Below are 12,548 nucleotides of genomic sequence, written 5' to 3'. Positions count from 1 at the left end.
GTTGCAGGAAACCGATCTATTCATCTTCAATCATGGGCGTACAGCTTTACATCCAGATTCGGGGACCATCTAGCGACGACTACAAGTATTGAAGCGAGCCGAAGGCGCACCGCCGTCATCGCCCCTTCTTCACCGGAGCCGAAAAAAAATCTATTGTAGTAGTCAGTCGAAAAGTCGTCGTGCTAAGGTCCCATAGGACCAGTGCACCAGAACAGCAACCGCCACCGGTAAAGATAGCGTAGATCGAAAGAATCCAACCTGAGGACACACGAATGTAGACGAATGGCGAAGAGATCCGAGCAAATCCATCAAAGATAGATCCGTCGGAGACACACCTCCACACGCCCACAAACAATACTAGACGCACCACCAGAATAGGGATTGGGCGGGGAGAACCTTATCCATCTTCAGGGAGACGTCGCCGTCTCGCCTTTCTGATCAGGACACAAACTCTAACAAATCTCGAAGACACATCTAAAAACAAAGCCCTCCCACCTGCAAAGGCCGGGATCCACCGTGCCCCTATGGCCCTAAGTCCACTGAAGATGAGGCAGACTGGCTGGTCGTCTATGTGTTCATATAGATAATAGTCAAAAGATTTTCGAAAACTCAAAACGGTGCCCGGGCTCATCTGCTCCATCTCAGCAAAAAATTCAAAAAAAAATACTAGAAAAATTCAAAAAATTCCAAATTTTTTTGTGGTGGTAGATAATTTGACGCGTAAGGTGCGCCCCAAAATTCAACTTATTTGGACATCTGAGAAGCTCTCGGCAAAAAAGACAAATCGGGTCAAAACAGTGCGTGAACAGTGAACATTTTTACAGACCCTGATTTTGTCTTTTTTGCCGAGAGCTGCTCAGATGCTCAAATGAGATGAATTTTGGGGCGCACCTCACGCGTCAAATTATCTACCACCACAAAAAAATTTGGTATTTTTTGAATTTTTCTAGTATTTGTTTTTGAATTTTTTTCTAAGCATGGGTGCAGATGAGCCCGGGTGCAGATTAGCTGCACTCAAAGATTTTCTCATATACACGACCAATATTTTCAACAGACTATCTATGCATAGAGATCGTCTATATTCTCGCTTGTGTATTTTAATATTATCTTGTACTAATTATCAATTCAACTACCATTTCAGCGGCTATTTTTTCACGCGGTTTACAAATCGACATCACAAAATGGATTGCATGTGGGTGTTGAGATCCTCTGTAGGAATTGTATGCGCAGTACAATCGATGACGCGTTGGGTCGGGGCCAAACGACAGCGATCATAGCTACGGTTTAAATACAACAGAGGACATGGAGACCTCACATGCAGACACCAAGCATATATCCGTCTGGACCATGGTTTAGCACAACATTTCTGGCTACATTTTATTGCAACCTATCATGTGAACTTACACTTTCTTCGGCGTTCAGGATTGGCATCAAACAAAATAGTCCACCGAACATCAGTAGGCTAACGAGTATTTTGATTGTGTGACATATCATCAAGTTGCACAGTGCGACCATTCAGTGATTGTATCGGCCTACTGTTCTGCCTGTAACTCTTCTCCAAAGGAGCCATCAAAGCAACAACCTGCTCCTTTGTCATTTCTCTTATCTGCGAGATATCTCAGAGTATATGTATAAGTAACTCTTCCTGCATAAACATCATGTGAAATTAAAATTTCCACACTATTTTTCACATTTGAGTAGATGGAGTACCTCGCCAAGAATGTTCCAGATTACATTCTCCGTGCATGGGGGTGCTGTGAGAGATCCAATATATCTGAAATACCTATCTGCACCCTGCATTAGTTCCTTCATATTCACCACCCCAACGGGGAGAGGATCACCTTTCTCAGCTTTGCAACCCTCCGCAGACAATTCAACTAACTTATCCTTTATCTGTGAGTGCAACACAAAGCAAATATTGAAATGCATGTAGACCAAACACGCGCAAACTACTGGAGTGTCCTAGTCATTTGGTTCAACCAGTTCAAGTACAACACATATTGCTAACAGATCAAATTACAAGTTGTAATCATGTTATTTAGTTCCTGAACATGTGAGTGTCTTTTGGCTATCCACATAACACATACCCTTGTATTGAATGTATATAAACTACTCAATTAACCAAGGGTTCGTAGTCATTCCATTAATCTAGTGTTATACTTACGCCGGTTGGTAATAGTTTGGATCCTTACTTCTTGTGGTCAAAATAAACACATAAAGCATGAAAACACTATCCTGATGCACCAAGGGAAAACACCACCGCCTATTGAACTAGATCTAAAGGTCCCACTCATGTTAATTATTTGAATCATATCCTCAAGTTGATCATGATGGGGAATCTCAATATGCAGTGTTCTACAATGCCATAGTGATATTAGCGGTACAATACCCTTTTCCTATAAGGGTGATTACCTGACGAAGGAAAGGATCTTGTTTTCCGTGCCGATAAAGTATTGAGACAACACTTATGTTGCCATCATCAGTGTAGTGCACCATGTGGAGCTCCACCGCAAATCTATCAGGATAAGAGAGCGATGTGCACGGTTAGTACAACGAAAAAACTGAATGTTTTTCAGTTCTCAAAAGTGCACATGTGAACCTCTTGCCGTTGATGGTATGCTCTGAGGGAGAGTGCCAATGCAATTGCTTCAATTTATACGCTTTTCCATCCACCATGACAGTCCCAACAGTGTCATTATATCGCAGCTACATCAATCAGTTGGCCCAATGATCTCATAATTTGCATTATTTCAAACTAGGAGATTACATTTATGTAATAGAACACATATTTTCATGAACTTGTTATGGTAGTCATTCGTACATTATAGAAAAGATCACAATAGGATGAGGGTGGGGGTTTATAATGCGTGTTTTTTATTACAAGATGTTGAGATGGTGGAGGTCAATGAAGTCATTTTTACAACCAAAACAACAAAGGAAAACAAAGCTAAAAAGCCGAACAAAGAAAAAAAACAAGCAAACCAAACAACTTATTGGAAAGCAGACAAAATATAGATAAGTGAAGTCAGGTATTGTTGTGCTAGTATTTATACATTTTATGTTCGGTGACATAAAGAACCATTTGGTTGAGAGGGTCAGGGCAAACCGCAATGTTGAAGACGTTGTCAACCATTGTAGCATTTGTAGAAGTATAATATCTCTTTAGGGGCTCCATTCGTAGGTCGGGTACCACACAATCTGTCACGATGTTAATTGGAGACTGGTAGATTCCTTTTGAGCAAACTGTGAAATTAGGACTTAAGCTCCCCCAATGCTTTGGGCCAGTTCTCCCGCTGTATCCAAAGCTCACGCCATTTGCTTTTAGTTGGAAAATATAGATAAATCATATGTCAACGCGAAACTTTGTCAAATTATACTAGCAATAGTAAAAACGAAGATGTCAAAGGTTGTATGGAATGTTTTTTTACATCGATGGAATAATTTTATATCTGTTTGAGATTGCCCATGTCTCACCCTTCTATAGCGTACATGCGTGGTACAAATATGTTCAGGAACTGATTGGTGGCAGTTCATCATAGGCTAAAGGCTCAAATCCATGTGGGGGTATGCGCTTTACCTTGGGCGATATGAAATTGTTGTGTTTTTAACAAAACAAAAGTTGTAGGAAAAACTGCAGGTTATTTTCAATGGTACCAGATGGATCTGTGTGTAATCCTATATATGGCGTGCAGAGGCTCGGACGTCCACAGACAACCAACTGAAGACGGCAGCTTGCACTATATTGAACCAATTTGAATGGCGATTCAATAATAGAAAAGGCATGAGATACCATGTAACTTACTGATGTCTAATTGTTTTAGACTTTTAGCGTTTTGTACCCGTATATAACACATTTAGATCTTAAAACTTTCCAATAAGAGAAGGCCGCATGCGTTAGTCGATGCAGAGCCAAGGTCTTTTCTCCTTGATTGGTTTTGCAGAATTCTACAAAATTTATATATCCAATCTGAATTGCATTTTTTTTATGAAAGATTGCATAGTGACTTGACAGTGAAGTGGACCAACCGATAAGAAACTGAAAATATCTCCTGGACAGGACCTATACAGTTTTTTTTAGGATAGACAATCATGAAACAGTTGTCCTTTTATCCAAACGCCAAACCGATACAAGGACCATAATAAAACAAGGACGCCGATAACGCCCACACGTGTGGCATACTAGCCATTCCACCACACATCATGTATGGTGTGAGCAGGAGGTAGCCCACACGGCTGTGTGTGGGCGAATATTAGAATTGCCCACACATGTGAACGCAACTACTTCGTGCCACACGCCCAACAAGTACTACTCAGCTCTACTCTACACGTGTGCCACGAAGCAAAAATGCCCACATGTCCTGGCACAGCTACATTAGGTACCCGCGAGATGACGATTTAGTTGCCATCTGGGATGTCAGATGTAGTTATCCGGGATGACAAATGTAGTTGTAAAAGCATGGTAACTCTATCTGTTTTGGTTAACTATAGTTGTCATGTCTAATTTAAGGTAGTTGCCGCGTGTAATCAAATCATAGTTGCCGTGTGTGATTAACTACTTGCCACATTTGCCATGTGTGTTTACCTAGTTGCCGCATGTGGTCCAACCATAGTTGCCATGTATGGTTAATCACAGTTGTCATGTGTGTTTATCCGGTTGCCACGTACACGAAACTGCAGTTGCCGTCTAGCAACGAATCGTAATTGTCATGTGTGTTTACCTAGTTGCTACGTACGTGTAACTGCAGTTGCCATCCAACAACGTATGAGTGTCGTGTGGGCAAAAAACAGTTCACCCACACGCGCTGGACTAGATGTTGGCTGTGTGGGCAGAAACTAGTTCATCCGCACCGCAGCTGGCAAACCGCATGCTACGGGGCGTGTGAGCGAACTCTCTAACGCCCACACACCAGCTCCATCTTACGTGGCATGCAAATTCTACCTCAATGTGTCAAAATTCGTGCAAACTCGATTGGACGATGATCCACGCGTGTGAGCGAGTTGCAAAACTGCCACACGTGTGGTCGTTGACTCTGTGCATCGACCGATGAAGAGGCTGTGGGTTTCCCTCTTTTTTCAGAAAAAAAAGAGAGCAATTGAAACGACACAGCAGCTTATGAGCCAAATTGAGCGTCTAGAAAGGTTGGAAACCATGGAGAACCGAAGATTCCTCCTTTTTGGAAAAACGGTGTAAAACTCGTGCCAGAGTTGCATGTTCACAGTAAACAGCAAAATTGAGCTATCTTTTGGAGGGAAAACTCCGTTAGGGAATGCAGGACATAGAACACATACCAGTGTCGCACGCATGGGTGATAAGAAAGCACATGCATAACAGTGCAACACAGATTGCACTGTTCTCGGAAGTCACCATCGTTCTCTTTGAGAAATCTAAGCTCCAAGCTATATGTAGGTGCAGGAAAATATAGAAGGAACTGTGCTCGAGCTACGAAGAGAGCAAGGCGCACACACATATATACATAGGGCGACTTGCGGTTGATGGCATTCTGCTACAGCAGGCGCCGGTCTGCTTCGTGCATCCAGAGTGTCCGGAGGTCGATGCCACCATCATTAAACTCCCGCTCTTAAATTATCGGAAAATTGTAGTGCGGCGGCGGCGGCGTTGTGATGTGACGGCCGGAGAAGATGGATCGATAGGGACGAAATGAGGTGCAGGCCAGCCATCTGTCCGGCCTGATTCCGGCTCTTGACTCGGTGGTGTCTCGGCCGAACGACCAAATCGTTGCTCTCCTCTCTGCTTATTCTAGTATCTCTCTGTCTACATCGTCGGCTAGAAATGGAACGGAACCCACTGTTATGTTGCCACCGGGAGATGGATGGCGATAAAGGACATATGCTCTCGTGCTATTGGACCCAACTTGCCTGCGTTCTGCCCACATCGTACTCCTTCGACTACATTCGGATGTCCCATAAGTTTTCACGAAAACATCGTATCGTTCCACACATACTTTTCCTTTAACTTCATCTAACAGTGTGTGCACGTAAATAGCCGTCCCTCTGTCATGTGATACACTGCGGCAACGCGTGCGAGCTACATATAATGTGTAGAGCAACATTGAGTGAATGAATCAATCAACAATTGAGCAAGAGAAAGTAAAACTTACGAGCTCGTCCTCTGTCATGTGCAATGGCCACCTTGCCTCCAGCTACGTTACAAAACTTGGTGACGTTGGTCTAGATAGCATACAACGATACGAGAACGACCTCACATTGCGTGGTTGAATGATGTACATATTGTAGGACACAATGCACTTTCGTGCGTGGAACGTTTCGTGCACTTGCCGCCAGAAGGCCTCCCTTTTGTTCACGCCTACAAAATCCGCGGATACGGCCAGCCATGCATCGCACAACAACTCATCCTCCATGGTCGAGTGGCTCACCATCCTCCGGACTCTAAAAAACGACACAACATTTGAAAATAAGCTCAAAGGCATTTGACCGAACATCTGCCGTGCCTGGTGTCCGCCATGAAGGTCGTCGACAGGAGGTCGAGTGTACCTGGTACAAACGGCTCCAGGGTGGATAGCTCCATCGAGCGGGCACATTGTTGCTGGTTGCAGACGTCCGACAATGCTTCTATGCCGGCCGGAGACGTACAGCGGCGGCGGAGGTGAAGGGGTGCTGATGCAAAACAGGGGAAGAAGGGGAGGAGTGGAAGAAAATGGGACCCGGAAGAGGGATTAGGTGGGTCGGGGGTGTTGGAGTCCTATGTTTTGGGTGTCCGGACTCCCGCAAGTCTACCCCACTTTGCGGGAGAAAACGCGTCTGGACTGCCCCGTGGACCGATACACTCCCGCATTGGATGGCTTTCACGATCTGCACAACACGGTCCAGACGGATGCGGGCGGTTTGCGATTCCACCCTGAAGATTCTCTAGGCTAATCTCACCATCACACGCACTATAGTATAGGAGTGTATACAAATGGTAAAAAAACATGCGATCGGTCGGGGGCCGAACCGGCGGCGAGCGTTCTCTCTTTCCTTTCCGCTGTCGATAGGCCGAATTTCGTGTTTTGACCCTTTTTAGAAAGTATTTCAGGATCTGGTCCCGGTTTGACATTTTTTCGAGATTTGACCCTTTTGCCTACCGCCAGGGCATCTGGCGGTAGGGTTAGATAGCCTACAGCCAGGTCCCATGGCGGTAGGAAACTTATCCACGTCAGCACGCGGAGACGGCGCCGTCCCCCTCCGTCGCACCCTACCGTCATGGGCCCTGGCGGTAGGCTGTCTAACCTTACCGCCAGGGGCCCTGGCGGTAGGGTGCGGGGCAGTTATTTCGCCCGAGACCGCGCCCCTTCCCTTCTCCCCACCCCTCCCCTCCCCCAAGTCGGTAGTTTCTCCTTTCTTTCTCCCCCAAGTCGCCCCTCTCTCCCTCTCTCATCTCCTCCACTCCCCCCTTGGATCTTCACCGATTCTTCACCATTTTGGCGGATCGAGATGGCCCCGAGGAGAGAACCGTAAGCTCCTCCGATCCCTCCAATTAGTTTTTGCAAACTTGCTACCGATTCGACGCATTATTTGCTTGAAATCCCTCATGTTTTTGAACTTAGATTGATTTTTTTCACCTAAGGTTGATTGTAGTTGTAGTTCTTAGTTCTTTAGTAAGTAGTGGTATTGGATATGTACTCTAATCAATAGTTCATATGTTAGTGTGAAGATGAACCCTAGTTCATAATTTTTTTGTTAAGAAAATTATGATGTATTGTTGATAAAGGGATGAACCCTAGTTTGATGATGCATGTTGATATGATGATATGCTCTAGTGTGAAGATGAACCCTAGTTTGATGATGCATGTTGATATGATGATATGAAGATATTGTTTGGAAAATTTTGTTTAAAAATATGAAGCTATAATGTATGTTGGAGGTTTTTTTTTATATGATGCATGTTGATATGATTTGATCCATCATGTGTAGTAGATGTTGTTGGAGGAATATGCTTAAAATTTGATCTTGATATGATTTGAGTTCATTGTTTGTTTATGTATGCTTATGCTTATGGTGCTTTTGTTTATGAAACTCTATTAAGGCGGCCACCTCTTGCGGACAACATCGGCCCACGGTACTGCATGCTGGACTGGGCATTCGACAAGGGTCATCGTGCCCATTTCATAGAGAACGGAGAGGTAAGTGATATGAAAAAAAAATTGATTAAAGTTCTCGGATTGATGAAAATGATTTCCTAACTTTTTGGCGTTCACTTTTTAACAGACGCTCCAGCCACTGCGCATGAGGGGTCACGGGGTTCATGGGCATATGGACTACGACGAGCGCTACGCGCCGTTCTTCAAGAGAGCCCGTCTGTTGGGTTTCGTGCTGCAGTTCAAGCGTCAGCCGCCGACGCTTGTCCACGCGGCTCTCACAGCTCTGATTGACCGTTGGAGACCGGAGACCCATTCTTTCCATCTGCCATGCGGGGAGATGATGGTGACCCTAGAGGACTGGGGGATGATTACTGCAATGCCGATCGAGGGTCATGAACTCACCGGTCGAGTGGAGAGGGCCAACTGGCAGGAGAGGGTCACCACCCTCATCGGCGACTGCCCCGGTGCGAAGAGTAACCGTACATCCGGTGTGCCGTTGCCCTGGCTCTCGGAGCACCGGAGGACATGCCCCCAAGGCGCAGATGAGGCGACCGTGGAGTTGTACGCGAGGGCCTATCTGTGGTATATTCTCTCGGAGGTCGTGTTTCCAGACAGCTCCGGGAACTCTGCCAACTAGGCATATCTTTTCTTCCTAGCGGACTGGGATGCAGGGTACAGTTGGGGGACGGCATCTCTCGCCTACCTATACCGTTCGGTAAGAGAGTGTCTAATTGCGTACCTACCTACGAAAGTGTGTCCATGACATTTTCTTATATCTGATCCTCATTTGATGTTTTGCAGCTTGACGACGCAACACAGAGGACGGGAGACAAGTCCAATATGGGTGGCTTTGTCTGGGCCTTCTCCATTTGGATGTGGGAGCGGCTGCCAGTGGGGCGTCCGGAGAAGTTTCCAAGACGCCCATGGGAAGACTATGGCGAAGAAGGCGACGAGACTCGAAACACCACCGTAGCTTACAAGTGGGACGTTGTCAAACTCTACACGGGCCTAAACAAGACTTCGTACAAGACCTACACCAACGAGTTGGACGCTTTGACGCATACGCAGGTATATGAACTCGCACAACACCTTTCTCTTTGATTCCGCTAATGACCGAGAGTGCGAACTTACCAAGGTATATGTAATAGGTAATCTGGTGCCCATATCGACAAGAACGAGAGTGGGCCTTTGATCTGAACGTGATGTGCGATGCGGACCGTGGTATCTGGCGGTGCATCGTGCCCATGATCTGTGTGTATGCCGTCGAGTGGCATTTGCCACAACGCGTGGCCACACAGTTTGGGATTTATCAGCACACCCCACCGGGCCAGCCCACCGATACCGGCGGCCACGCGCTGCACCTGTGAGCTCTTTGTTCTCCATGAGATTATCATGTTTCTTGTTGCTTATGATGATCTCATTGCGCTTATGATGATTCTTGTTGCTTATGCCTTGCAGGATGAGCCGACAGAAGAATCAGTCGATCACAGACTGGGGAGAGAAGCGTAAGACTCATGTGACAGAGTGGAACCGATGGAGGTGGCGTAAAGACGTGGAGAGGAGAGTGACTAACTGGGATGATTACCTGGGCCGACACATGAGGTGGTACGATGATGGCCAGAAGCACCGTCTTCGTCTCAGGCCTCGATGGACGACGGAAGACATCGCGGAGCTGGAGTGGGCTGACCCCGATGAACAGGAATACCAGACCGGCATCAGAGACATGCACAGTGGATTTAGGGAGTTTGCACCCCTCATCAACAGAGTGGTACGTTTGAACCAACAGTCGTATTTAAAATATTTTATTCGTCAACATGACTGACTTATGCCGTTGCAGTCCGGTGAGCTGAACAGATGCATCTTTGAAGCCTCAGATGCACTAGGTCATCTTCCCGGGAGCGTACAATCTGAGACCAGAGTCAGGGGGACGATGAAGGTACAATTTCAGTCTCCTCAGAACAGATGCATCTTGTTCACTTGCAGTCAGTCGATCTGAACTTATTATGACCTTGCTTCATTGTGAGTGCAGAAGTTCGTGCAGCGTTGTCGCAAGCTGGTAGGGCTGCTTGGGTGTGCTGGAGCTGGGTCATTTGAAGCTCATCAGCCTGTAGCCACACAGGGTATCATCGGCTCATCGAGCCATGCTCCCTCATCGTCTAGGTTGGTTGGGGAGGAGGAGGATGAGGAGGAGGAGGAGGAGGAGGCCATATATGAAGAAGGGGAGGAGAAGGATGAGAGCAACGGGGAGGAGGAGTACGATGAAGATTATGGACCTCCAGCAACTCAAACGTCTCAAGCATCTCAGCTGCCGAAGAAGAAGGATTTACTGAGTCCGGACCCTTTCCAGAGACCGGTTCCTCGACGGCCCAAGAAGAAGACTGAAGAGAATCGTTCAAAGAGTAACGAGGACCGTACCTCCAAGAGGGGAAGGAGCAACTGATTATGCTCTTTGATAGTTGGCTCTTTTAGTTTCGTTGAACTTCGTTTGATTGAACTATTCGGATGGTTATGAAGCTACGTGGAACTATGTGTTTGCTATTTGTGGATCTATGTGTTTGCTATTTGTGAAACTATGTGGAACTCCGTTTACTAATTAGTTGAAGTTCGTTTGAAATGTTCTATGCACTTCAAATTTGTTAATGTGTATGTGATGCCCAAGTTTAATTGTTTGAGATCTGTGATATTGTTGTCATATTTGTGAAAATTGCTATAATATTATTGTCATATTGAATTTGAAAAGAAGCAAGCAAATGAACTTAAATTCATAAAACACAGGACCCTACCGCCAAGGCCCCTGGCAGTAGGGTCAGACAGCCTACCGCCAGGGCAACTCAATTCTTCGTTACAGAATCGTTACACTGAAAAAACAAGACCCTACCGCCAAGGCCCCTGGTGGTAGGGTCAGACAGCCTACCGCCAGGGCAACTCAATTCTTCGTTACAGAATCGTTACACTGAGACAGGAACCTACCGCCAGGTGCTCTGGCGGTAGGTTTGGACAGCCTACCGCCAGGCCTCCTGGCGGTAGGTACTTATCCACGTCAGCGCAGTCAAACGGCCGCCGTCCCCCTCCGTCGCACCCCTACCGCCATGGTTCGTGGCGGTAGGCTATCTAACTCTACCGCCGTAGGCCCTGGCGGTAGCAAAAGTGTCAAATCACGAAAAAATTTCAAACAGGGGTCACATCCTGAAATCCTTTCCAAAAAGGGTCAAAACACGAAATTCGGCCCCGTCGATATATGGTTTGTCGTTGTGGACAAGGACAGCGGGCGTGACGTGCGGCGACGGCCTGTAGAATGCAGATGCGGCAAGGCGGCCAGATGATAGAGGACCGGGTCGGACGGATATGAGTTTATATAGTTGGCACTTGGCAATTGGATTCAGCCGCAAAGATACAAACACATGGCCGGGTCTCCATGGCCTAGATTGACGACTCTCTTTTTTTCTGATCAAATCAGAGAGCTTTTATTCAACAAAAGAGCTCCTTGAAAAATCAGCCAGAAGGCTTGATACCAGGAAGCTCGGGGTTTTGTCGAGCCAACTTTCGGTCACATTCAGAGTGCAAGCATGCTTAGCACAAAGGTGTAACGGTAAGTTTGCTGACCGGTTTACATGCTGAATCACAAATACAGGAAAATTAAAGACTAGCTCTCCTATTTATTCTAAGATAGGTGCCACAATCGATCAAGAATTGTGGCGAGTGTTCCAGAGTGTCACTGTCGGTGTCAAAACCGGCGGATCTCGGGTAGGGGGTCCCGAACTGTGCGTCTAGGCGGATGGTAACAGGAGACAAGGGACATGATGTTTTTACCCGGGTTCGGGCCCTCTCGATGGAGGTAAAACCCTACTCCTGCTTGATTAATATTGATGATATGGGTAGTACAAGAGTAGATTTACCACGAGATCGGAGTGGCTAAACCCTAGAAGCTAGCCTATGGTATGATTGTTGTTCGTACTACGGACTAAAACTCTCCGGTTTATATAGACACCGGAGAGGGCTAGGGTTACACATAGTCGGTTACAATGGGAGGAGATCTTCATATCGTATCGCCAAGCTTTCCTTCCACGCCAAGGAAAGTCCCATCCGGACACGGGACGGAGTCTTCAATCTTGTACCTTCATAGTTCGGGAGTCCGGCCAAAGGTCTTAGTCCGGCCATCCGGACACCCCCTAATCCAGGACTCCCTCAGTAGCCCCTGAACCAGGCTTCAATGACGACGAGTCCAGCATGCAAGTTGTCTTCGGCATTGCAAGGCGGGTTCCTCCTCCGAATATTTCATAGACGATGTTGCACACCAGGGTAGTGTCCGGCTCTGCAATAAGTTCCACATTCCACCGTAGAGAGAATAGTATTTGCGTTAATCGGATCTGCTGACGTATTCTGCGGCGTGACATCATGCCATAGCCAGGATTTTATTCATTTTATTGTTCTACCTCAGCGCGTTTAGCG

The 12,548-nt window shown here is 46.5% G+C and overlaps 1 protein-coding gene across 1 annotated transcript; it reads right to left on the bottom strand.

Moving 5' to 3' along the window:
* Nucleotides 1-1,462: 1,462 nt before the first annotated feature.
* On the bottom strand, nt 1,463-5,368 carry LOC119309800 (alpha carbonic anhydrase 1, chloroplastic-like). The gene is made up of 6 exons (XM_037585716.1): nt 5,290-5,368; nt 3,107-3,318; nt 2,600-2,706; nt 2,413-2,515; nt 1,711-1,893; nt 1,463-1,606 (listed from the first exon to the last, which is right to left on the bottom strand). The coding sequence occupies exons 1-6, from the start codon at nt 5,366-5,368 to the stop codon at nt 1,463-1,465; spliced, it is 828 nt and encodes a 275-aa protein (XP_037441613.1).
* Between the last annotated feature and the right edge of the window lie 7,180 nt (nt 5,369-12,548).

This window comes from Triticum dicoccoides, chromosome 5B, assembly GCF_002162155.2.
Source record: "Triticum dicoccoides isolate Atlit2015 ecotype Zavitan chromosome 5B, WEW_v2.0, whole genome shotgun sequence".
Lineage (NCBI taxonomy): Eukaryota > Viridiplantae > Streptophyta > Magnoliopsida > Poales > Poaceae > Triticum > Triticum dicoccoides.
This window is presented reverse-complemented; position numbering and strand designations above follow the sequence as displayed.

Coding starts and splice junctions, on each gene's coding strand:
- LOC119309800 (XM_037585716.1), bottom strand. CDS start 5,368: ATGGTGACTTCCGAGAACAGTGCAATCTGTGTTGCACTGTTATGCATG. Junction 1,894..2,412: donor AAGATCCTTTCCTTCGTCAG/GTAATCACCCTT, acceptor TTGCACTCACAG/ATAAAGGATAAGTTAGTTGA. Junction 1,607..1,710: donor TCTGGAACATTCTTGGCGAG/GTACTCCATCTA, acceptor GATATCTCGCAG/ATAAGAGAAATGACAAAGGA.